The sequence below is a fragment of the Tachyglossus aculeatus genome, chromosome 8, assembly GCF_015852505.1.
Source record: "Tachyglossus aculeatus isolate mTacAcu1 chromosome 8, mTacAcu1.pri, whole genome shotgun sequence".
Taxonomy (NCBI): domain Eukaryota; kingdom Metazoa; phylum Chordata; class Mammalia; order Monotremata; family Tachyglossidae; genus Tachyglossus; species Tachyglossus aculeatus.
In genome coordinates, this window is record NC_052073.1 from 6,440,976 (window position 1) to 6,466,840 (window position 25,865).

Sequence of the window (25,865 nt, forward strand, 5' to 3'; positions counted from 1 at the left end):
CCTGTCTCCAAGGCAGAAGAGAACATTTGGAAGACCCATTCATTTATCTACTCATTGTCGTATTTATTAAGCACTTACTGTCCTGTACTAAGTGCTTGGGAGCTGGTTCTTCCCTTTGACATCCCAAAATGAGGCCAGCCCTAACTTGCCCTCCAGCCATCCACAACGACCACCCATCCTAGGAATTTCTCCAAACTCCCCACGAGCCCACAGGACTCCCAAAGGAGCTGAATCCACATGCTGGTGAGTCACTAGGCATGAAGAAATGACTCCATTTCTTAGTTTTGAACCCACCACCTTTAAGCTTCAACTAGCAGCCCCTCACCCTCGCACCAAGGGGCTTGGAGAACTCATAATAATAATAATAATAATAATGGCATTTATTAAGCGCTTACTATGTGCAAAGCACTGTTCTAAGCACTGGGGAGGTTACAAGGTGATCAAGTTGTCCCACGGGGGGCTCACAGTCTTCATCCCCATTTTACAGATGAGGTAACTGAGGCACAGAGAAGTGAAGTGACTTGCCCAAAGTCACACAGCTGACAATTGGCAGAGCCGGGATTTGAACCCATGACCTTTAGACTTTTAGAGTGTGAGCCCACTGTTGGGTAGGGACTGTCTCTATACGTTGCCAACTTGTACTTCCCAAGCGCTTAGTACAGTGCTCTGCACACAGTAAGCGCTCAATAAATACGATTGATTGATTGACCTCTGACTCCAAAGCCCGGGCTCTTTTGTGTCCAACCTGCTTTGCTGGTATCTACCCCAGCGCTTAGTACTGCACCTGGAACACAGTAAACACTTAAATACCACTAATAAAAATGAAAAACAAAGTAATCTACCAATCAATCGTATTTATTGAGCGCTTACTGTGTGCAGAGCACTGTACCAAGCGCTTGGGAAGTTCAAACTGGCAACATATAGAGACAGTCCCTACCCAACAGTGGGCTCACAGTTGACGCTTGCCCCATCCACCTGCTTTGAGGCTATCCGTCGCATCCGCTCTCAGTCCTATTTCTCCGGCTGGAAACATCCTACACTTGACTCTCTCCCCAGATGGAATTTTGCCCTTTTCCCTGCTATCTTGGTTGTCCTTTTCCTTTTCTTGCCTCCTTCTCTCCCACCTAGGAGGAGGGAACCTGAGACACACACACATACACCCTCCCGCCCCTTCCAGAGACCAAAGGACCGTGGTTTGGAGAGTGGCAAAACGCTCACCGTCCCCGGCTTTTTACCTGGGGCAAGGCAGGCAAGAAGTAGCCAGTGGGCTGCTGGAAGGAGCCCATGAGGGGAGCCACGAGGGTGCGAATGGTGGAGAGCCGATGCATGTACTGGTTGGTGAGGATGGCCTTCCGCTCCTCTTTGCGCTGGGCCAGGGCTACGTACAGGGGCTTGGTGCTCACAATCCGCCCGTTCATCTCCGTCACGGCCTTCGTAGCCTCTTCTGGGGAGGAAAAACACACAAAGCCAAATCCTTTGCTGTGGCCACTCTCTGTCATCACCTGGAATCGAGACAAGACAAGAGCCGCTTGCATCTATTTGTTCTGACGATTCTGACACCCGTCAACGTGTTCTGCTTTGCCGTCCGTCTCCCCCTCCTAGACCGTGAGCCTGTTGCTGGGTAGGGACTGTCTCTATAGGTTGCTGACTTGTACTACTCAAGCACTTAGTACAGTACACAGTAAGCGCTCAATAAATACGATTGAATGGATGCCGCCCGGGGCTCCTGGCCACCCCTTCCCACGGAGGCCTGCTTCCACATCCTCCTCGGCCCCGAGGGCCGGACTGCCGCTCCCTCCACTCGCTTCACCGGGCAGGGAACGTGTCTGCTAATTCTGTCGTATCGGACTCTTCCAAGAGCTTAGTACAGTGCTCTGCACATAGTAGTGCTCAGTAAATAGCACGTGTAGTGGATAGATCACGGGCCTGGAGATAAAAGGTCAAGGGTCCTAATCCCGGCCCCACTGCTTGTCTGCTGTGTGACCTTGGGCCAATCACTTCACTTCTCTAGGCCTCGGTGACCTCTTCTGCCAAATGGGGATGGAGACTGTGAGCCCCACGTGGGACGGGGACTGGGTCCAACCTGATTTGCCAGCGCTGAGTACAGTGCCTGCCCATAGTAAGCACTTAAATACCACTATTAATATTGCTTTCATTATTATTACTAAAAACTATTCACTGATTGCTTATCCTATAGCCACCCTCCACGCCCAGCAGAGCGCTTGGCCCAGGCACCACAATTATTCCCATTTTTAACCTCAATACCTTGGCGCTAGTGATGGTCCCGTACGGAGAGAACTCTTTCCTCAGTTTCTCGTCATCGATGCAGTCGTCCAGGTTCTTCACGTACAGGTTGACACCCTGAAAGATGCCAGCTGGAGGAAGGCGGGCCTGGCATCGGCTGGCACACTGCCTCCTCCTCCCTTCGGGATCCAGCTAGACTCCGGCCTCCATCCTTTACCCTACAGACCAGGCCCGTGGTCCTAAAGATCCTCCCTCTCTTCTAGCCCTACCGACTCTATGGTACGGTACTCTCCCAGGTGCTTAGTACAGTGCTCAGGCCATGGTAAGCGCTCAATAGATACCACCGATTGATCGATTCTAGCAGCCCTTCTAGTTCAAGGGTTCTGGGCGAGCCCTCTTTCCCTTCCAAGTGACTCGTCACTTGACAGGACTTCGGAGGACACAGAGGCCTAACCTGGTGGAAAGAGCACAGAACCCGGAGTTGTGCTTGGACACAGTCCCTGCCCCAAACAGGGTTTACAGTCTTAATCCCCATTTCACAGGTGAGGGACTGGAGGTCTAGATAAATTAAGCGACTTGCCCAAGATCACACAGAAGACAAATGGCAGAGCTAGGATTAGAACCCAGGTCCTTAATAATAATGATAGCATTTGTTAAGCGCTTACTATGTGCCAAGCACTGTTCTAAGCACTTGAGGGTGGGGGGGAAATACAAGATAATCAGGTTGTCCCACATGGGGCTCACAGTCTTAATCCTCATTTTACAGATGAGGTAACTGAGGCCCAGAGAAGTGAAGTGACTTGCCCAAAGTCACACAGCTGACAAGCGGCGGAGCCGGGATTAGAACCCATGACCACTGACTCCCTAAGCCCGGGCTCTTTCCGCTGAGCCACGCTGCTTCTGACACCCAGGTCCACGTTCTACCCACTAAGCCACACTGCTTGAGGAGCTGGTAAGCCCAGCAACCCCAAAGCAGGAATAGTAATAATGATGGCATTTGTTAAGCTCTTACTAGGTGCCAAGCACTGTTCTAAGCGCTGGGATAGATACAAGGTAATCAGGTTGTCCCACGTGGGGCTCACAGGCTTCATCCCCATTTTACAGATGAAGCCACTGAGGCACAGAGAAGTTCAGTGACTTGCCCAAAGTCACACAGCTGACAAGTGGCAAAGGCGGAATTAGAACCCATAACCTCTGACTCCCAAGCCTGGGCTCTTTCCACTAAGCCACGCTGCTTCTCATTAATAATAATGATGGCATGTTAAGCTCTTACTAGGTGCAAAGCACTGTTCTACGCGCTGGGGAGGGTACAAGGTGATCAGGTTGTCCCACGGGGGACTCCCAGCCTTAATCCCCATTTTATAGATGAGGTAAACAGGCACAGAGAAGTTAAGTGACTTGTCCAAAGTCACACAGCTGACAAGTGGCAGAGGTGGAATTAGAACCCATGACCTGTGATTCCCAAGCCCTTGCTCTTTCCACTAAGCCATGCTTCTCATTAGTAGGAATAGCAACAACAACAGTGGAATTTGTTAAGCACTTTCTAAGTACCAAGTTCTAAGCGTGGGGATAGACAGAAGAGACCCAGATCAGACAGTTCCTGCCAATTGTGGGTTGCCACTCTTAAAGGGAAGAGAATGGGAAATTAAGTCCTCATTTTACAGATGAGGATACTGAGGCACAGAGACGCGTATGTTTGTACGTATTTATTACTCTATTTTACTTGGACATATCTATTCTATTTATTTTATTGATTTGTTTTGTTCTCTGTCTCCCCCTTCTAGACTGTGAGCCCACTGTTGGGTAGGGACTGTCTCTATATGTTGCCAACTTGTACTTCCCAAGCGCTTAGTACAGTGCTCTGCACACAGTAAGTGCTCAATAAATATGATTGATTGGAAAGAGCACGGGCCTAGGAGGAATCAGAGGACCCGGGTTCTCATTCCGCTTCTGCCGCTTACCTGCGGTGTGACCTTGGGTAAGTCACAACTTCTCTGTGCCTCAAGTCCCTCACCTGCAAAATGGAGATTTGATATCTTTTTGCCCTCCTACTTTGATTGAGTGCCATGTGGGACCTGATAATCCTATATGTACCCCAGCATTTAGCGCAGTGCTTGGCACACGCAGTCATTAAACCAAATCCACAACTATTATTGAGTTGCCCAAGGCGGCAGCGGCCAACTGATGGAGCCTGGCCTAGAACTCAGGTCCTGATTCCCAGGCCTTTGTTCTTTCCACTAGGCCCCGTGAGGACTGGAGAAGATGGGGGTTCCAGAATCCTATGGCTGTAAGCTTGCTAAGGGCAGGGAATGTGTCCATTTTACTGTCCTCTCCCAAGCATTTAGTACAGTGCCCTGTTCACGGTCAGTGCTCAATAAATACAATTGCCTGACTGACATTATCTGTTAGACTGTGACTTTTAGACTGTGAGCCCACTGTTGGGTAGGGACTGTCTCTATATGTTGCCAACTTGTACTTCCCAAGCGCTTAGTACAGTGCTCTGCACACAGTAAGCGCTCAATAAATACAATTGATGATGATGATTATCTGTTCCCACCCTTAATAATGATAATAATAATAATAGTACTTGTTAAGCGCTTTCTATGTGCCGAGCACTGTTCCAAGCGCTGGAGTAGATACACAGTAATCATGTTAAGCGCTTTCTATGTGCTGAGCACTGTTCAAAGCGCCGGGGTAGATACAAAGTAATCATGTTAAGCGTTTTCTATGTGCCGAGCACTGCTCTAAGCGCTGGGGTAGATACGAAGTAATCACGTTAAGTGCTTTCTATGTGCCGAGCACTGTTCTAAGCGCTGGGGTAGATACAGACTAATCATGTTAAGCGCTTTCTACGTGCCGAGCACCGTTCTAAGTGCTGGGGTAGATACAGAGTAATCATGTTAAGCGCTTTCTATGTGCCGAGCACCATTCCAAGCACTGGGGTAGATACAGAGTAATCCTGTTAAGCGCTTTTTATGTGCCGAGCACTGTTCTAAGTGCTAGGGTAGATACAAAGTAATCATGTTAAGCGCTTTCTATGTGCTGAGCACTGTTCTAAGTGCTGGAGTAGATACAAAGTAATCATGTTAAGCGCTTTCTATGTGCCGAGCACTGTTCTAAGTGCTGGAGTAGATACAGAATAATCATGTTAAGCGCTTTCTATGTGCCGAGCACTGTTCTAAGTGCTGGAGTAGATACAGAGTAATCATGTTAAGCACTTTCTATGTGCCGAGCACTGTATCTACCCCAGCGCTTAGAACAGAGTAATCACGTTAAGCGCTTTCTATGAGCCGAGCACTGTTCTAAGCGCTGGGGTAGATACAGAGTAATCATGTTAAGCGCTTTCTATGTGCCGAGCACTGTTCTAAGTGCTGGAGTAGATACAGAATAATCATGTTAAGCGCTTTCTATGTGCCGAGCACTGTTCTAAGTGCTGGAGTAGATACAGAGTAATCATGTTAAGCACTTTCTATGTGCCGAGCACTGTATCTACCACAGCACTTAGAACAGAGTAATCACGTTAAGTGCTTTCTATGTGCCGAGCACTGTTCTAAGCGCTGGGGTAGATACACAGTAATCATGTTAAGCGCTTTCTATGTGCCGAGCACTGTTCTAAGTGCTGGGGTAGATACAGAGTAACCATGTTAAGCACTTTCTATGTGCCGAGCACTGTTCTAAGTGCCGGGGTAGATACAAAGTAATCATGTTGTCCCACATGGGGCTCACAGTCTCAATCCCCATTTTCCAGATGAGGGAACGGAGGCCCAGAGAAGTGAAGTGACAGGCCCACGGTCACCCAGCGGAGCCGCGATTAGAACCCACGTCCTCTGTTTCCCAAGCCCGGGTTCTCGCCACCAGGCCACGCGGCTACCTTACCTGGTAGCGGTTTACTCTTTCCTGCTTGATCTGTTCGAACTTGCGCTTCAGCTCGCTCTGCCTCTCAGTGCGTTTCTGGGCCCGGCCCACATACAGCATCCGCCCGTTCAGCTCCTTGCCGTTCATGCTGGTCACCGCCTGGCGCCGGGGCCCACGGGACGTGAGCGGCCTGACGGCGGGAGCTTTCCCGATCCTCCCCTCCCGGCTGGGTATAGCAGGGCTGGGCGCCCCGGCGGTGAGGGGGAGGCTCTCTGCCCCCCGCTGCGTGGCACTGAAGTGGCCAAGGAAGCGGGCACAATCTGGAGCCGCGGTGTGCGTGGCACAGGGTGAATCCGGGGGGCCCGTGGTCTGTGTCAGGCCCCCCGAGTCCAGGATAACCAGCCCTTCCCCTTCTAGACTGTGAGCCCACTGTTGGGTAGGGACCGTCTCTATATGTCGCCAACTTGTACTTCCCAAGCGCTTAGTACAGTGCTCTGCCCACAGTAAGCACTCAGTAAATACGATTGATTGATTGATTCCCCTCCTCAGGGTCCCCCCCCCCAAGCCGGGTGCCTCTTGCCTTCTGTGCTTCCTCGTGCTTTTCAAAGTTGACGAAGCCAAAGCCCCGGGAGCGGCCCACTTCGTCCACCATCACCTTGACGCTCAGAGTCTTTCCTGGGAGAAGAGCGGCGGCATCTCAGGAGCGGCCTCGCCTCGGGGCCGGCCTCCCTTCTCCGCCCGGCCCACGGGTGGGAAATGCAGCTCTCCTTATTGACCCACTCAGAACCACGCTGGGAATGGGGTCATTGTAGCCAGGCCTGATTGTTGGCATCCCCCCTGGGGGAAGAGGATGGGAAGAGGGGGGAAAAGGGATACACAGGGGTGGGAGGCACTTTCCAGTGAAGTTTGGAAAGAAGCTGAAGGGAGAACACAGGTTCCGGAGAATGCTCTGCCTCCCCTTCCCCCCGGACTCCCAGCCCCTCACCGAACTGCCCGAAGATCTCCTTCAGATGATTGTCGTCCACGTCTTCCCCAAAGTTCTTGATGTAGACGTTGGTGAACTCGAGCGCCCGGGCTCCCAGCTCCGCCTCGCGCTCCCGCCGAGACTTGAAGTGGCCGACGAAACTGCCAGGAAGCCACCCAGTGTTCCCTTTTCATCATCATCATCAATCGGATTTATTGAGCGCTTACTGTGTGCAGAGCACTGTACTAAGAGCTTGGGAAGTACAAGTTGGTTCCCTTTTGGATTTCCCGTATCTCCCTTCCCACCTCCCAAGGCCCAGACATCTTCTTTCTTATCCCGTTAGAGTGCGAGCTCCTCGGGGGCCGGCATTTGTTAACTTGGTTATTCTGTACTTCTCAAGTGCCTGATAGAGTGTACCACACCAAGTGCTCTAAGCACCTCCTACAGTGCTCATTAAATATCACTGATTGATCAGTAAATGTTGTTATCCTAAAACTCTCGCCCTCCACGGCTGTCCTTGTGCTCTCTGACAGGAGGCTGGACTCTGGGAGGTTTGGAGGGTCTTCCACCCACCCCGTCCCTGGAATTGACAGATTGGTGGCCCCTAATGCCACATCAGCCCCACCCCACCCTGTCTCCTAGGGGAGAAGCCCTCCAGGCTGCGAGCTCGCTGTGGGCAGGAAATGGAGGCCCACCTCCTCCAGGAGGCCTTCCCAGACTGAGCCCCTTCCTTCCTCTCCCTCTCTCCATCCCCCCATCTTACCTCCTTCCCTTCCCCACAGCACCTGTATATATGTATATATGTTTGTACATATTTATTACTCTATTATTTATTTATCAATCGATTGTATTTATTGAGCGCTTACTGTGTGCAGAGTACTGTACTAAGCGCTTGGGAAGTACAAGTTGGCAACATACAGAGACAGTCCCTACCCAACAGTGGGCTCACAGTCTAAAAGGGGGAGACAGAGAACAAAACCAAACATACTAAAAAAATAAAATAGAATAGATATGCACAAATAAAATAGAGTAATAAATATGTACAAACATATATACATATATACAGGTGCTGTGGGGAAGGGAAGGAGGTAAGATGGGGAGGATGGAGGGGGGAGGAGGAGGAGAGGAAGGAAGGGGCTCAGTCTGGGAAGGCCTCCTGGAAGAGGTGAGCTCTCACTTGTACATATCTATTCTATTTATTTTATTTTGTTAGTATGTTTGGTTTTGTTCTCTGTCTCCCCCTTCTAGACTGTGAGCCCACTGTTGGGTAGGGACTGTCTCTATATGTTGCCAACTTGTACTTCCCAAGCGCTTAGTACAGTGCTCTGCACACAGTAAGCGCTCAATAAATACGATTGATTGATTGATTGTTGTCGCTTTGTACTCTCCCAAGCACCTAGTTCAGCGCTCAGCACTCAGTAAGCGCTCGATAAATCCAAATGAATGAATGAGTGAACGCCCCCAGCCCGGCCCACGCTTTCCATCCGCTCACACTTTCCGGTCGTTGAGGAGCATCCCGTTCATCGTGCCGATGGCCTGGCTGGCAGCCTCACGCGTCTCGAAGTGGACGAAGCCAAAGCCCCGGGATCCGTGCTCGTCACACACCACCTGCCCCGGAGCCGAGGGCACAAGTCTGAGCCCCTCGCCCCGGGGCCTGGAGCCCCCCAACCCAGGCATCTCACCTCCCTCTAGACTGGAAGCTCACTGTGGGCAGGGAATGTGTCTGTATCTGTACTCTCCCAAGTGCTTAGTACAGTACCCTGCACACAGTAAGTGCTCGATAAATAGGATTAATTCAATAATAATAATAATACTAATAATAATGATGGCATTTGTTAAGCGCTTACTATGTGCAAAGCACTCTTCTAAGCGCTGGGGAGGTAACAAGGTGATCAGGTTGTCCCTCAGGGGGCTCACAGTCTTAATTCCCATTTTACAGATGAGGTAATTGAGGCACAAAGAAGTTAAGTGACTTGCCCAAAGTCACACAGCTGACAATGTCAATGTGACTGCAGTTCTCTCCCCCTTAATAATAATGTTGGTATTTGTTGAGCGCTTACTATGTGCCAAGCACTGTTCTAAGCGCTGGGGTAGATACAAGGTCATCAGGTTGTCCCACGTGGGACTCACAGTCTTAATCCCCATTTTACAGATGGGGTAACTGAGGCCCAGAGAAGTTAAGTGACTTGCCCACGGTCACACAGCTGACAAGTGGCTGAGCTGGGATTCGAACCCATGACCTCTGACTCCCAAGCCCAGGCTCTTTCCACTAAGCCACGCTGCCTCTCGTGGAATCTGCCTTGCCCAGGGAATCTTGTCTTCATCTTGCTCACATCCTCTCCCGCCTGGAAAAAGATGTGAACAAGAGGGAGACAGGAGTCCTCTAGACAATAATAATGATGGCATTTGTTAAGCACTTACAATGTGCAAAGCACTGTTCTAAGCACTGGGGAGGCTACAAGGTGATCAAGTTGTCCCACGTGGGGCTCAGTCTTCACCCCTGTTTTACAGATGAGGTCACTGAGGCACACAGAAGTGAAGTGATTTGCCCAAAATCACACCTGACAAACGGCAGAGTCAGGATTTGAATCCATGACAATAAGCTCACTGTGGGCAGGGAATGTTTCTGTTAAATTGGACTCCCCCAAGTGCTTAGTACAGTGCTCTGCACACAGTAAGCACTCAAATATGATTGAGTAACTGACTGGTGGTCTCTCCCCCTTCCATCCAGCAGACCCCTGCTCTCTTGGTCTTTAAAGCTCTACTTAAAAAAAATCACATCTCTACTAAAAATTTAATAAAAAAGGTCACAGAAGCAGCATGGTGTAGTGAAAAGAGCACAGGCCAGTGAGTCAGTCGGGTCATAGGTTCTCATCCCAGCTCTGCTACCTGTCTGCTGTGTGACCTTGGATAAGTCACTTCACTTCTCCCAGCCTCCTTTATCTCATCTGTAAAGTGGGGATTGGGACTTGTGGGACAAGGACTGTCCAACCTGATTTGTTTGTATCCAGTGTCTGACACATAGAAAGTGCTTAACAAATACCACAATTACTATCGTTATTATCTCTCACCCCTTTCCCCTTCCCCTCCTTAACTTCCATCTTCAACTGTTCACTCTTCACTGGCTCCTTCCCCTCTGCCTTCAAACATGCCCACGTCTCCCCGATCCTTAAAAAAAAAACAAACAAAAAAACAACCCTGTCTTGACCCCACCTCCCCTTCTAGTTATGGCCCTATCTCCCTCCTACCTTTCCTTTCCAAACACCTAGAATGAGTCGTCTACACGTGCTGCCTCGAATTCCTCAATGCCAACTCTCTCCTAGAGCCCCTCTAGTCTGGCTTCCGTCCCCTACATTCCACGGAAACTGCCCTCTCAAAGGTCACCAATGACCTCCTGCTTGCCAAATCCAACGGCTCCTACTCTCTCCTAATCCTCCTCGACCTCTCAGCTACCTCTGACACTGTGGACCACCCCCTTCTCCTCAACACGCTATCCGACCTTGGCTTCACAGACTCTGTCCTCTCTTGGTTCTCCTCATCTCTCTGGCGGTTCATTCTCAGTCTCCTTTGTGGGCTCCTCCTCCCCATCCCATCCCCTTACTGTAGGGGTTCCTCAAGGGTCAGTTCTTGGTCCCCTTCTGTTCTCGATCTACACTCACTCCCTTGGTGACCTCATTCGCTCCCACGGCTTCAACTATCATCTCTACGCTGATGACACCCAGATCTCCATCTCTGCCCCTGCTCTCTCTCCCTCCCTCCAGGCCCGTGTCTCCTCCTGCCTTCAGGACATCTCCATCTGGATGTCTGCCCGTCCTCTAAAACTCAATATGTCCAAAAATGAACTCCTTATCTTCCCTCCCAAACCCTGCCCTCTCCCTGACTTTCCCATCACCGTAGATGGCATGACCATCCTTCCCATCTCACAAGCCCGCAACCTTGGTGGCGTTCTTGACTCTGCTCTCTCATTCACGCCTCACATCCAATCCGTCACCAAAACCTGCCAGTCTCACCTCTGCAACATCGCCAAGATCCGCCCTTTCCTCTCCATCCAAACTGCTACCTTGCCGGTTCAATCTCTCATCCTATCCCGACTGGATTACTGAGGTGCCGCTCACCTCCTCATTGGGCCTTGTTCTGGCCTGTCCCGCCGTCGACCCCCGGCCCACGTCCCCCCCCCCCCCCCCGGCCTGGAATGGCCTCCCTCTACACATCCGCCAAGCTAGCTCTCTTCCTCCCTTCAAAGCCCTACTGAAAGCTCCCCTCCTCCAGGAGGCCTTCCCACACTGAGCCCCCTTTTTCCTCTCCTCCTCCCCATCCCCCCTGCCCTACCTCCTTCCCCTCCCCACAGCAGCTGTATATATGTTTGTACAGATTTATTACTCTATTTTACTTGTACATATTTACTATTTTATTTATTTTCTTAATGATGAGTATCTAGCTTTATTTCTATTTATTCTGATGACTAGACACCTGTCCACGTGTCTTGTTTTGTTGTCTGTCTCTCCCTTCTAGACTGTGAGCCCGTTGTTGGGTAGGGACCGTCTCTATATGTTGCCAACTTCTACTTCCCAAGCACTTAGTACAGTGCTCTGCACACAGTAAGTACTCAATAAATACAATTGAATGAATGAATACGATTGAATCAATGAATCTCTTGCAGGAAGCTTTTCCTGACTAATTTCTCTTCTCCCCCCATTACTGCATCACCTTTTAACTTGAATCCTCACTTCACCTTTTTCTCTCCACAATAGCACTTGCTAATCTTTAAACTCTGCACTTCCCTTATCATTTTAGTGTTTCTCTCTTCCACTAGAAAGGAAACTCCTTGAAGACAGGCATGGTGTGTAACTATTATAGGCTACCAAATGCTTATTACCCAGTAAGCACTCGATAAATGTTAATTGGATTGATTGGAGACAGAATATTGATAAAATAATAATAATGATGGCATTTATTAAGCGCTTACTATGTGCAAAGCACTGTTCTAAGCGCTGGGGAGGTTACAAGGTGATCAGGTTGTCCCACAGGGGATTCACAGTCTTAATCCCCATTTTACAGATGAGGTAACAGGCGCAGAGAAGTGAAGTGACTTGCCCAAAGTCACACAGCTGACAATGGGCAGAGCTGGGATTTGAACCCATGACCTCTGACTCCAAAGCCCGGGCTCTTTCCACTGAGCCACGCTGGATGGGCCAGTCCTCTGACCTGTTGCAATTATGTGGCAATAATAATAATAATGGCATTTATTAAGCGCTTACTATGTGCAAAGCACTGTTCTAAGCGCTGGCTGTAGGTGTAAAATTGGAGTTTCTCCTCACGCTTATCTACCCTGTGGGGTTTTGGGTTTTTTTGTTTTCTTTTTTTAAATGGTATTTATTCACTGCTGTGTGCCAGGCACTGACCTAAACTCTGGGGTAGATACAAGTTAGTCAGTTTGGACACAGTCCCTGTCCTACAGGGGTCTCACAGCCTTAATTCCCATTTAACAGATGAGGGAACTGAGGCACAGGGAAGTGAAGTGACTTGCCCAGGGTCTCACAGCAGACAAATGGCAGAGTCAGGAGAAGCATTGTGGCTTAGTGGAAAGAGCCCGGGCTTGGGAGTCAGAGGTCATGAGTTCTAATCCAAGCTCCGCCACTTGTCAGCTGTGTGACCTTGGGCAAGTCACTTCACTTCTCTGTGCATCAGTTCCCTCATCTGTAAAATGGGGATTAAAAAACTGAGCCCCACGTGGGACAATCTGATTGCCTTGTATCTATCCCAGTGCTTAGAACAGTTCTTGGTACATAGTAAGCATTTAATACCATCATTATTACGAGCGCTTAGTACAGTGCTCTGCACATAGTAAGTGCTTAATAATACTACTGAATGAATCAATTCAGGTCAGGTCAACTCAGGTCCTTTTGACTCCGAGGTCCACGCTTATAGGGTGGGGATTACTTCCCACTAAAGGCTGTGAGTCCCGTGAGCCCACTGTTGGGTAGGGACTGTCTCTATATGTTGCCAATTTGTACTTCCCAAGCGCTTAGTACAGTGCTCTGCACATAGTAAGCGCTCAATAAATACGATTGATGATGATGATGACCTGTGCCTCAGTTACCTCATCTGTCAAATGGGGATGAAGACTGTGAGACCCCTGTGGGACCTCATCACCTTGTATCTCCCCCAGGGCTTAGAACAGCGCTCGACACATAGTAAGTGCTTAACAAATACCATAAAGATCATCATCACACAATAATTTACAGCAGTTATCAAACACTACAGGTTAAGTCTAGGGGAAATGTTAGGATGGTCACGTAGAATACACAGGGCTCACTATTTTATCCCCAATTTTAGAGGTGAAGAAAATAAGCTCAGAGAGGTTAAGTGACTTACCCACAGCCACGCAGCAGGCAAGCGTTAGAACTGGGACTGAAACCCAGATCTTCTGCCTCCCAACTCCCTGCTCTTTCCCCTAGACACTTATTTTTGTGATGGAAGTGATGCCGATGCTAGCTAATAAGAATTAATAACTGGTGTCTGTTAGGCGCTTAATATGTCCCAGGCACTGTACTGAGCACTGAGGTGGATACAATCAAATCAGATTGGACACGCTCCCTCTCCTGCACGGGGCTCACAGTCTTAACCCCCATTTTACAGACGAGGTCACTGAAGCACAGGGAAGTGAAGTGACTTCGTCAGGGTCCCACAGCGGACAATCAATCGTATTTATTGAGCGCTTACTGTGTGCAGAGCACTGTACTAAGCGCTTGGGAAGTACAAGTTGGCGCCATATAGAGACAGTCCCTACCCAACAGTGGGCTCACAGTCTAGAAGACAAGCGGTGGAGCCGGGATTAGAACCCAGGTCATCATCAATCGTATTTATTGAGCACTTACTGTGTGCAGAGCACTGTACTAAGCACTTGGGAAGTACAAGTTGGCGCCATATACAGTCCCTACCCAACAGTGGGCTCACAGTCTAGAAGACAAGCGGTGGAGCCGGGATTAGAACCCAGGTCCTTCCAACTCCCGGGACCGGGCCCTACCCACTGGACCCCATAGCTAGGAAACTCCAAAATGGGTGGCAGGCTTGGGGGTCGCCGGGGAAGAGGTTGGGTTTTGTTGGAAAAGCGGCCGGGTTGGCGGAGGGGTGGCCTGCCCCGGGAGCGCAGAGTCTACCTTGCAGGAAAGGATGTTTCCGAAGGTGGAAAAAGTGTCGTACAGCGCCTTGTTATCGATGGAGTCATCCAGGTTCTTGATGAAGATGTTGCCGACGCCCGATTTTCGGAGGCCGGGGTCCCGTTGGGACCACATGATGCGGATAGGCCGGCCCTTGATCACTTCAAAGTTCATGGTGTCCAACGCTCGCTCCGCTGGACAGAGCAGAGAGGCGGGGGTTAGAAGGAGCCGCTCGGACTCCATTTCCTACTCCATTCATTCAATCGTATTTACTGAGCGCTTACTGTGCGCAGAGCATTATCATCATCAATCGTATTTATTGAGCGCTTACTGTGTGCAAAGCACCATACTAAGCGCCTGGGAAGTACAAGTTGGTAACATATAGAGACAGTCCCTACCCAGCAGTGGGCTCATAGTCTAAAAGGAGGAGATGGAGAACAAAACCAAACATACTAACAAAATAAAATAGAATAGATATGTACAAGTAAAATAAATAGAGTAATAAATATGTACAAACATATATACAGGTGCTGTGGGGAAGGGAAGGAGGTAAGATGGGGGGATGGAGAGGGGGGCAAGGGGGAGAGGAAGGAAAGGGCTCAGTCTGGGAAGGCCTCCTGGAGGAGGTGAGCTCTCAGTAGGGCCTTGAAGGGAGGAAGAGCTCAGGGGGGTCGCGTAACTAGAGCACTGTACTAAGCGCTTGGGAAGTACAAGTTGGCAACATGTAGAGACAGTCCCTACCCAACAGTGGGCTCACAGTCTAGAAGAATACTGGTCTCTATCGGCGATATTGACCAATCAATCAATCATATTTGAGCGCTTACTGTGTGCAGAGCACTGTACTAAGCGCTTGGGAAGTACAAGTTGGCAACATGTAGAGGCGGCCCCTACCCAACAGTGGGCTCACAGTCTATTAATGATGTACATAGAGCCATAATTCTATTTATTCTGACGGTTTTGACACCTGTCTACTCATTTTGTTCTCTGTTTCCCCCTTCTAGACTGTGAGCCCACTGTTGGGTAGGGACCGTCTCTATATGTTGCCAACTTGGACTTCCCTAGCGCTTAGTACAGTGTTCTGCACACAGTAAGCGCTCAATAAATACGATTGATTGATTGATTTTATTTTGTTAATATGTTTTGTTTTGTTCTCCGTCTCCCCCTTCTAGACTGTGAGCCCGTTTTTGGGTAGGGACCGTCTCTATATGTTGCAGTCTTGTACTTCCCAATCAATTGTATTTATTGAGCGCTTACTGTGTGCGGAGCACTGTACTAAGCGCTTGGGAAGTACAAGTTGGCAACATGTAGAGACGGCCCCTACCCAACAGTGGGCTCACAGTCTATTAATGATGTACATAGAGCCATAATTCTATTTATTCTGACGGTTTTGACACCTGTCTACTCGTTTTGTTGTCCTTCTCCCCCTTCTAGACTGTGAGCCCGTTTTTGGGTAGGGACCGTCTCTATATGTTGCAGTCTTGTACTTCCCAATCAATCGTATTTATTGAGCGCTTACTGTGTGCAGAGCACTGTACTAAGCGCTTGGGAAGTACAAGTTGGCAACATATAGAGACGGTCCCTACCCAACAGTGGGCTCAGCGCTTAGTCCAGTGTTCTGCACACAGTAAGCGCTCAGTAAATACAATTGAATGAGGAGGAGCCCCTCACTCTACAAGTCCAGCGGGACAACACAGAAAAGCAGAGGTTACGGCACACCATACGTAGTAGATGTGAGGAAGTAATAGAGAAGAGTCCACTGTTGCCAACTTGTAATTCCCAAGCGCTTAGTACAGTGCTCTGCACACAGTAAGCGCTCAATAAATACGATTGATTGAGAAGCAGCGTGGCTCAGTGGAAAGAGCCCGGGCTTGGGAGCCAGAGGTCGTGGGTTCTAATCTAGGCTCTGCCACTTGTCAGCTGTGTGACCTTGGGCAACTCACTTCACTTCTCTGTGCCTCAGTTCCCTCATCTGTAAAATGGGGATGAAGACTGTGAGCCCTACGTGTGAGAAGCAGCGTGGCTCAGTGGAGAAGAGCCCGGGCTTTGGAGTCAGAGGTCACGGGTTCAAATCCCGGCTCTGCCAAATGTCAGCTGTGTGACTTTGGGCAAGTCACTTAACTTCTCTGGGCCTCAGTTACCTCATCTGTAAAACGGGGATGAAGACTGTGAGCCCCCTGTGGGACAACCTGATCACCTTGTAACCTCCCCAGCACTTAGAACAGTGCTTTGCACATAGTAAGCGCTTAATAAATGCCATTATTATTATTATTATTATTACATGGGACAACCTGATTACTCTGTATCCACCCCAGCGCTTCAAACAATGCTTGGCACATAGTAAGTGCTTAAACAAAATACCAACATTATTATTATTATTAGATGAGGTCACTGAGGCATAGTGACATAGGCATACCCGATCTGGTATCTACCCCAGCACTCAGTACTGTGAGTGGCATATAGTAAGCCCCCCTTCTGGACTGTGAGCCTGTTGTTGGGTAGGGATTGTCTCTATGTGTTCCCAACTTGTACTTCCCAAGCGTTTAGTACAGTGCTCTGCGCACAGTAAGTGCTAAATATGATTGAATGAATAATACCATTATTATTATTCCTAAGCACGTGGGAGAGAAAATACAATAATAATAATAATAATAATAATAATGGCATTTGTTAAGTGCTTACTATGTGCAAAGCATTGTTCTAAGCGCTGGGGACATTACAAGGTGATCAGGTTGTCCCATGTGGGGCTCTCAGTCTTCATCCCCATTTTCCAGTTGAGGTAAATGAGGTCCAGAGAAGTGAAGCCAACTTGTTGCCAACTTGTACTTCCCAAGCGCTTAGTACAGTGCTCTGCATCATCATCATCATCAGTCGTATTTATTGAGCGCTTACTGTGTGCAGAGCAACTCTGCACACAGTAAGCGCTCAATAAATACGATTGATTGATTGAAGCAACTTGCCCAAAGCCACCCAGCTGACAATTGGTGGAGGTGGGATTTGAACCCATGACCTCCGACTCCAAAGCCCAGGCTCTTTCCACTGAGCCACGCTGCTGACACCTTCATCCGTTCATCCACTCAATCGCATTTATTGAGCGCTTACTGTGTGCGGAGCACTGGACTAAGCGCTTGGGAAGGATAAGTTGGCGGTCCCTACCCAACAGCGGGCTCACACTCCCTGCCCACGGTGAGCTGGATGTGGGCACAGTGCCATAGGCCCCAAGGGTGATTTGGACGTCATTCATTCAATCGCATTTATTGAGCGCTTACTGTGTGCAGAGCACTGTACTGAGCGCTTGGGAAGTACAAGTTGGCATCTCCGCCCTCATCTTTGGGTGCCCCCCTCCGCCCCAGCCCGTCGACTCACCATCGGCGGGCTGCTGGAAGTTGATGTAGGCATAGCCCAGGGAGCGGCGGGTGGCCACGTCGCGGCAGACGCGAATGGAGATGATGGAGCCGGCGGGGGAGAACTTCTCGTACAGCATGGCCTCCGTCACGTCCACGTGCAGGTCGCCCACGTACAAGGAGGCCAAAGGGTAGCCGGCTGCCGTGGCGTTCATGGTCCGGGCCTGGTCGCGACGAGGCCGGGTGGGAGCGTCTCTGAACGGGAGGCGACAGATGGGATGATACCTTTTAGACTGTGAGCCCACTGTCAGGTAGGGACTGTCTCTGTATGTTGCCAATTTGTACTTCCCAAGCGCTTAGTACAGTGCTCTGCACACAGTAAGCGCTCAATAAATACGATTGATGATGATGATGATGATAAAGAAGCAGCGTGGCTCAGCGGAAATAGTAATATTATTATTACCTCGCTCTCGCCTGTCCCGCCGTCGACCCCCGGCCCACGTCATCCCCCGGGCCTGGAATGCCGTCCCTCTGCCCATCCGCCAAGCTAGCTCTCTTCCTCCCTTCAAGGCCCTGCTGAGAGCTCACCTCCTCCAGGAGGCCTTCCCAGACTGAGCCCCTTCCTTCCTCTCCCCCTTGTCCCCCCCTCCACCCCCCCATCTTACCTCCTTCCCTTCCCCACAGCACCTGTATATACATATATATGCTTGTACATATTTATTACTCTATTTATTTATTTATTATATTTGTACAAATCTATTCTATTTATTTTATTTTGTTAGTATGTTTGGTTTTGTTCTCTGTCTCCCCCTTTTAGACTGTGAGCCCACTGTTGGGTAAGGACTGTCTCTATATGTTGCCAATTTGTACTTCCCAAGCGCTTAGTACAGTGCTCTGCACATAGTAAGCGCTCAATAAATATGATTGATGATGAATAATAATGTTGGTATTTGTTAAGCACTTGCTATGTGCAAAGCACTGTTCTAAGTGCTGGGGGGGAACACAAGGAGATGAGGTTGTCCCATGTGGGGCTCACAGTCTTAATCCCCATTTTCCAGACGAGGGAACTCAGGCCCAGAGAAGTGAAGTGACTTGCCCAAGGTCACACAGCAGACATGTGGAGGAGGCGGAATTCGAACCCATGACCTCTGACTCCCAAGCCCGTGCTCTTTCCACTTCAATCGTATTTATTGAGCGCTTACTGTGTGCAGAGCACTGGACTAAGCGCTTGGGAAGTCCAAGTTGGCAACATCTAGAGACGGTCCCTACCCAACAGCGGGCTCACAGGCTAGAAGAGCCCGGGCTTTGGAGTCGGAGGTCAGGGGTTCAAGTCCCGGCTCCGACCACTGTCAGCTGTGTGACTTTGGGCAAGTCACTTCACTTCTCTGGGCCTCAGTTCCCTCATCTGGAAAATGGGGATTAAGCCCCCCGGTGGGATTGTCTCTACCTGTTGCCCAACTGTACTTTCCAAGCGCTTAGTCCAGTGCTCTGCGCACAGTAAGCGCTCACTATACACGACTGAATGAAGGAAAGAAAGAATGCTCAATAAATTACCACTGCTGGATGGACTGCTGGTCCCCCAGCCCGCAGCCCGGGGCAGGGGCTCTGGAGGGCCCGGCCTGCTTGGAAGCCCCCTCCGCCCTTCCGGACCCGACCCGTGCTAAGGGGGGGGCAAGGTGGAGGCTGCAGAGGAAGAGTGGAGGCCGCGGGGGAGGGGGGGAGGCAAAGTGGAGGCCGCGGGGGGGGGGCAAAGTGGAGGCCGCGGGGGGGGGGGCAAAGTGGAGGCCGCGGGGGGGGGGCAAAGTGGAGGCCGCGGGGGGGGGGGCAAAGTGGAGGCCGCGGGGGGGGGGGCAAAGTGGAGGCCGCGGGGGGGGGGGCAAAGTGGAGGCCGCGGGGGGGGGGCAAAGTGGAGGCCGCGGGGGGGGGGCAAAGTGGAGGCCGCGGGGGGGGGGCAAAGTGGAGGCCGCGGGGGGGGGGGAGTGGAGGCCGCGAGGGGGGGGGGGAGTGGAGGCCGCGAGGGGGGGGGAGTGGAGGCCGCGAGGGGGGGGGGGAGTGGAGGCCGCGAGGGGGGGGGGAGTGGAGGCCGCGAGGGGGGGGGAGTGGAGGCCGCGAGGGGGGGGGGGAGTGGAGGCCGCGAGGGGGGGAGTGGAGGCCGCGAGGGGGGGGAGTGGAGGCCGCGAGGGGGGGGGAGTGGAGGCCAAGGGGGGGGGGGTGGAGGCCGCGAGGGGGGGCAAAGTGGAGGCCGCGGATGGGGGCAAAAAGTGGAGGCCGCGGATGGGGGGCAAAAAGTGGGGGCCGCGGGAGGGGGGGCAAAGTGGAGGCCGCGGGAGGGGGGGCAAAGTGGACGCCGCGGATGGGGGGGGCAAAAAGTGGAGGCCGCGGATGGGGGGGGCAAAAAGTGGAGGCCGCGGATGGGGGGGAACGAGTGGAGGCCGCGGGAGGAGGGTGCAGGCCGCAGGGGGGCGTGGAGGCCGCCTTAGGAGGGGAGGCCGCCCCGCAGCCCCAGCCCACTACTCACGGTTTGGGGGAGGCAGGAAAGTGGAGAAAGAGTCCGGGCCCCGGCCCCACCCCTCACCTTTATAGCGCGCCGGACCCCGGCACACACACACACCCAACCAATCAATAATAATAATAATAATAATGTTGGCATTTGTTAAGCGCTTACTATGTGTGGAGCACCGTTCTAAGCGCTGGGGTAGAGACAAGGTCATCAGGTTCCAGCTGTTGGGTAGGGACCGTCTCTAGATGTTGCCAACTTGGACTTCCCAAGCGCTTAGTGCAGTGCTCCGCACACGGTAAGCGCTCAATAAAGACGATTGAATGAATGAAGCAGGCTGTCCCACGTGGGGCTCACAGTCTTCATCCCCATTTTACAGGTGAGGAAACTGAGGACCAGAGAAGTTAACCCTCCTTCCTCTCCCCCTCCCCCCGCCTTACCTCCTTCCCCTCCCCACAGCACCTGTATATATGTTTGTACGTATTTATTACTCTATTTTATTTGTACACATTTATTCCTATTATTTTATTTTGTTAATATATTTTGTTTTGTTGTCCATCTCCCGCTTCTAGACTGTGAGCCCACGGTTGGGTGGGGACCGTCTCTATATGTTACCAGTTTGTACTTCCCAAGCACTTAGTCCAGTGCTCTGCACACAGTAAGCGCTCAATAAATACGACTGAATGAATAAATGAATTAATGACTAATAATGTTGGTATTTGGTAAGCTTTTGCTAGGTGCCGAGCACTGTTCTAAGCGCTGGGGGCGATACAAGCTAATCAGGTGGTCCCATGTGGGGCTCACAGTCTTCATCCCCATTTGACAGATGAGGTAACTGAGGCCCAGAGAAGTTAAATGACTCGCCCAAGGTCACACAGCTGACAAGAGGCGGAGCAATCAATCAATATCAATCAATCAACAGTATTGCGTTCCCCGGCCTCCTCCCGGGCAATTAGGGCCAGTAGCCTTCCCCTGGGCCATTCCCAGGCCGGGCTCAACTGCTGGTCTCCCGCAGCAGGTGGGAGTGGGGGAAACCCCTCCAGCCGGCCGTGGGAGTGGGGGAAACCCCTCCTTCTCAGCAGAGATTGTCCCTCTTTAGGGCTGGATCCGACTTTTCCCCAGCGTTTAGTCCAGTGCTCTGCCCACAGTAAGCGCTCAATAAATACCACTGACTGTATATATGTATATATGCTTGTACATATTTATTACTCTATTTATTTATTTTACTTGTACCTATCTATTCTATTTATTTTATTTTGTTAGCAGGTTTGGTTTTGTTTTCTGTCTCCCACTGGACCGTCTCTCTATGTTGCCAACTTGTACTTCCCAAGCGCTTAGTACAGTGCTCTGCCCACAGTAAGCGCTCAATAAATACCACTGACTGTATATATGCTTGTACATATTTATTACTCTATTTATTTATTTATTTTACTTGTACCTATCTCTTCTATTTATTTTATTTTGGTAGTAGGTTTGGTTTTGTTCTCTGTCTCCCCCTTCTAGACTGTGAGCCCATTGTTGGGTAGGGACCGTCTCTCTATGTTGCCAGCTTGTACTTCCCAACCGCTTAGTACAGTGCTCTGCCCACAGTAAGCGCTCAATAAATACCACTGACTGTATATATGCTTGTACATATTTATTACTCTATTTATTTATTTTACTTGTACCTATCTCTTCTATTTATTTTATTTTGTTAGTATGTTTGGTTTTGTTCTCTGTCTCCCCCTTCTAGACTGTGAGCCCACTGTTGGGTAGGGACCGTCTCTCTATGTTGCCAACTTGTACTTCCCAAGCGCTTAGTACAGTGCTCTGCACACAGTAAGCACTCAATAAATACCACTGACTGTATGTATATATGCTTGTACATATTTATTACTCTATTTATTTATTTATTTATTTATTTTACTTGTACCTATCTATTCTATTTATTTTGTTAGTAGGTTTGGTTTTGTTCTCTGTCTCCCGCTTCTAGACTGTGAGCCCACTGGTGGGTAGGGACTGTCTCTATATGTTACCAGCTTGTACTTCCCAAGCACTTAGTACAGTGCTCTGACCACAGTAAGCGCTCAATAAATACCACTGAGTGTATATATGTATATATGTTTGTACATATTTATTACTCTATTTATTTATTTATTTATTTTACTTGTACCTATCTATTCTATTTATTTTATTTTGTTAGTAGGTTTGGTTTTGTTCTCTGTCTCCCCCTTCTAGACTGTGAGCCCACTGTTGGGTAGGGACTGTCTCTATATGTTGCCAACTTGGACTTCCCAAGTGCTTTAATGCCCTAAAGGCCCTGCTGAGAGCTCACCTCCTCCAGGAGGCCTTCCCAGACTGAGCCCCTTCCTTCCTCTGCCCCTCGTCCCCCTCTCCATCCCCCCATCTTACCTCCTTCCCTTCCCCACAGCACCTGTATATATGTATATATGTTTGTACATATTTATTACTCTATTTATTTTACTCGTGCATATATAATTCTATTTATTCTATTTAGTTAATATGTTTTGTTGTCTGTCTCCCCCTTTTAGACTGTGAGCCCACTGTTGGGTAGGAACTGTCTCTATATGTTGCCAACTTGTACTTCCCAAGCGCTTAGTACAGTGCTCTGCACACAGTAAGCACTCAATAAATACGATTGATGATGATGATGAAGACTGTGAGCCCCCGGATCACCTTGTAACCTCCCCAGCGCTTAGAACAGTACTTAGCACATAGTAAGTGCTTAATAAATGCCATCGTTATGTATTTATTTATTTATTTATTCTCAGGGCCTCAGTTCCCACATCTGTAAAATGGGGATTGACTGTGAGCCCCACGTGGGACAACCTGATTACCTTGTATCTCCCCCAGCGCTTAGAACAGTGCTTGGCACATAGTAAGCGCTTAACAAAGACCATCATCATTATTGTTATTGTTATTATTAGTATTATGTGTCTAACCCAATTTTCTTGTATCCACCCCAGTGCTTAGAACAGTGCCTGACACATAGTAAGCGCTTCACAAATACCATACGTATTTTTATTATTATTCTTTTTAAAATGAGAATTAAAGACCTGCACTCACTCTTCCTTAGACAGTGAGCCCCCGAGGTGGATAGTCGGTGTCTGATCTGACTGCCCCTGTTTAACCCACAATAATCCTCTAAATAATAATAATAATAATAACAATAGTGGTATTAGTTAAGCAGTTACTATGTTCAAAGCGCTCTTCTAAGCGCTGGGGGGGATACAAGGTGATCAGGTTGTCCCACGGGGGGCTCACAGTCTTCATCCCCCTTTTACAGATGAGGTAACTGAGGCTCAGAGAAGTAAAGTGGCTTGCCCAAAGTCACACAGCTGACAGTTGGAGTCATCGGGATTTGAACCCATGACCTCTGACTCCAATGCCCGGGCTCTTTCCACTGAGCCACACATTGTGGGGAGAGAACATATCTACCAACTCTGCTAAATTGTACTCTCCCAAATGCTTAGAACAGTGCTTGGCACATAGTAAGTGCTTAACAAATACCAACATTATTATTATTATAGTCAGATAAGGATTCATTCATTCAATCGTATTTATTGAGCGCTTACTGTGTGCATACTGTGTGCAAAGCACTGTACTAAGCGCTTGGGAAGTACTATGCATAGTAAGTGCTTAACAAATACCAGAATTATTATTATTATTATAGTCAGATGAGGATTCATTCATTCAATCGTATTTATTGAGCGCTTACTGTGTGCAAAGCACTGTACTAAGCGCTTAGGAAGTACAAGTTGGCAACATATAGAGATGGTCTCTACCCAACAAGGGGCTCACAGTCTAGAAGGGGGAGACAGACAACAAAACAAAACATGTGGACAGGTGTCAAGTCGTAGACCAGTGGTCCAAGTTCAGATGGAGCCTAGGCCTGGGAATCAGAAGGATCTGGGTTTTATTCCCGGCTCCACCCCTCTTCTGCTTTGTGACCTTGAGCAAGTCACTTCACTTCTCTGGGCCTCAGTTTCCTCATCTGTAAAACGGGGATTGAGACAAAGAGCCCCACGCGGGACAGGGACCGTGTCCAATCCGATTTGCTTGTATCCACCCCAGCGCTTAGTACAGTGCGTTGCCCATAGTAACTGCTTAAAAAATACCATCCTTATCAGTTCCTCATCTGTAATGTGTCCAACCCAATTTGCTGTAGCCACCCCAGTGCTTAGTACAGTGTGTTGCCCATCATCATCATCATCATCAATCGTATTTATTGAGCGCTTACTATGTGCAGAGCACTGTACTAAGCGCTTGGGAAGTACAAATTGGCAACATATAGAGACAGTCCCTACCCAACAGTGGGCTCACAGTCTAAAAGGGGGAGACAGAGAACAAAACCAAACATACTAACAAAATAAAATAAATAGAATAGATATGTACAAATAAAATAAATAAATAAATAAATAGAGTAAAACATATATACATATATACAGGTGCTGTGGGGAAGGGAAGGAGGTAAGATGGGATGGAGAGGGGGACGAGGGGGAGAGGAAGGAAGGGGCTCAGTCTGGGAAGGCCTCCTGGAGGAGGTGAGCTCTCAGCAGGGCCTTGAAGGGAGGAAGAGAGCGAGCTTGGCGGAGGGGCAGAGGGATTGGGGGCATTCCAGGCCTGGGGGAGGACGTGGGCCGGGGGTCGATGGTGGGACAGGCGAGAGCGAGGTACGGTGAGGAGGTCAGCGGCGGAGGAGCGGAGCGTGCGGGCTGGGCTGGAGAAGGAGAGAAGGGAGGGGAGGTAGGACGGGGTGAGGGGATGGGCAGCCTTGAAGCCCAGGGTGAGGAGTTTCTGCCTGATGCGCAGATTGATTGGTAGCCACTGGAGATTTTTGAGGAGGGGAGTGATATGCCCAGAGCGTTTCTGGACAAAGATAATCCGGGCAGCAGCATGACGTATGGATTGAAGTGGAGAGAGACAGGAGGATGGCAGATCAGAGAGAAGGCTGATGCAGTAGTCCAGACGGGATAGGATGAGAGCTTGAATGAGCAGGGTAGCGGTTTGGATGGAGAGGAAAGGGCGGATCTTGGCACTGTTGCGGAGCTGAGACCGGCAGGTTTTGGTGACGGCTTGGATGTGAGGGGTGAATGAGAGAGCGGAGTCGAGGATGACACCAAGGTTGCGGGCTTGTGAGACGGGAAGGATGGTAGTGCCGTCAACAGAGATGGGAAAGTCAGGGAGAGGGCAAGGTTTGGGAGGGAAGACAAGGAGTTCAGTCTTCGACATGTTGAGCTTTAGGTGGCGGGCGGACATCCAGATGGAGATGTCCTGAAGGCAGGAGGAGATGCGAGCCTGGAGAGAGGGGGAGAGAGCAGGGGCAGAGATGAAGATCTGGGTGTCATCAGCGTAGATATGGGTGTCATCACCATAGTAACTGCTTAACAAATACCGTTATTATTATTATTCTCAGTTCCTCATCTGTAAAATGGGGATTAAGACTGAGAGTCCCATATGGGTCAGGGACTGCGCCCAACCCGATTTACTTGTATCTGCCCCAGTGCTTAGTACAGTGCCTGGCATATAGTAAGTGCTTAACAAATACAACAGAACAGTGGAAAGAGCATGGGCTTTGGAGTGAGAGGTCATGGATTCAAACCCCAGCTCCGCCAATTGTCAGCTGTGTGACTTTGGGCAAGTCACTTCACTTCTCTGTGCCTTAGTTCCTAATCTGTAAAATGGCGATTAAGACTGAGAGTCTCATATGGGTCAGGGACTGCGCCCAACCCGATTTACTTGTATCTACCCCAGCGCTTAGTACAGTGCCTGGCATATAGTAAGCGCTTAACAAATACAACAGA

General features: G+C 49.8%; 1 protein-coding gene across 1 annotated transcript in view; it reads right to left on the reverse strand.

Annotated features, from left to right (window-relative positions):
* PABPC1L (poly(A) binding protein cytoplasmic 1 like) overlaps positions 1 to 19,202 on the reverse strand; it is a 29,598-nt gene extending 10,396 nt beyond the window's left edge. The window contains exons 1-9 of the mRNA XM_038750488.1: positions 19,119 to 19,202; positions 17,587 to 17,819; positions 14,224 to 14,417; positions 8,556 to 8,671; positions 7,085 to 7,224; positions 6,680 to 6,774; positions 6,121 to 6,258; positions 2,266 to 2,361; positions 1,236 to 1,502 (exon numbers count right to left, since the gene is read on the reverse strand). Of these exons, the coding sequence (XP_038606416.1) occupies positions 1,236 to 1,502; positions 2,266 to 2,361; positions 6,121 to 6,258; positions 6,680 to 6,774; positions 7,085 to 7,224; positions 8,556 to 8,671; positions 14,224 to 14,417; positions 17,587 to 17,779 (1,239 nt within the window). The 5' untranslated portion in view covers positions 17,780 to 17,819; positions 19,119 to 19,202. The remainder of the gene's footprint in view (positions 1 to 1,235; positions 1,503 to 2,265; positions 2,362 to 6,120; positions 6,259 to 6,679; positions 6,775 to 7,084; positions 7,225 to 8,555; positions 8,672 to 14,223; positions 14,418 to 17,586; positions 17,820 to 19,118) is intronic.
* Positions 19,203 to 25,865: the final 6,663 nt, after the last annotated feature.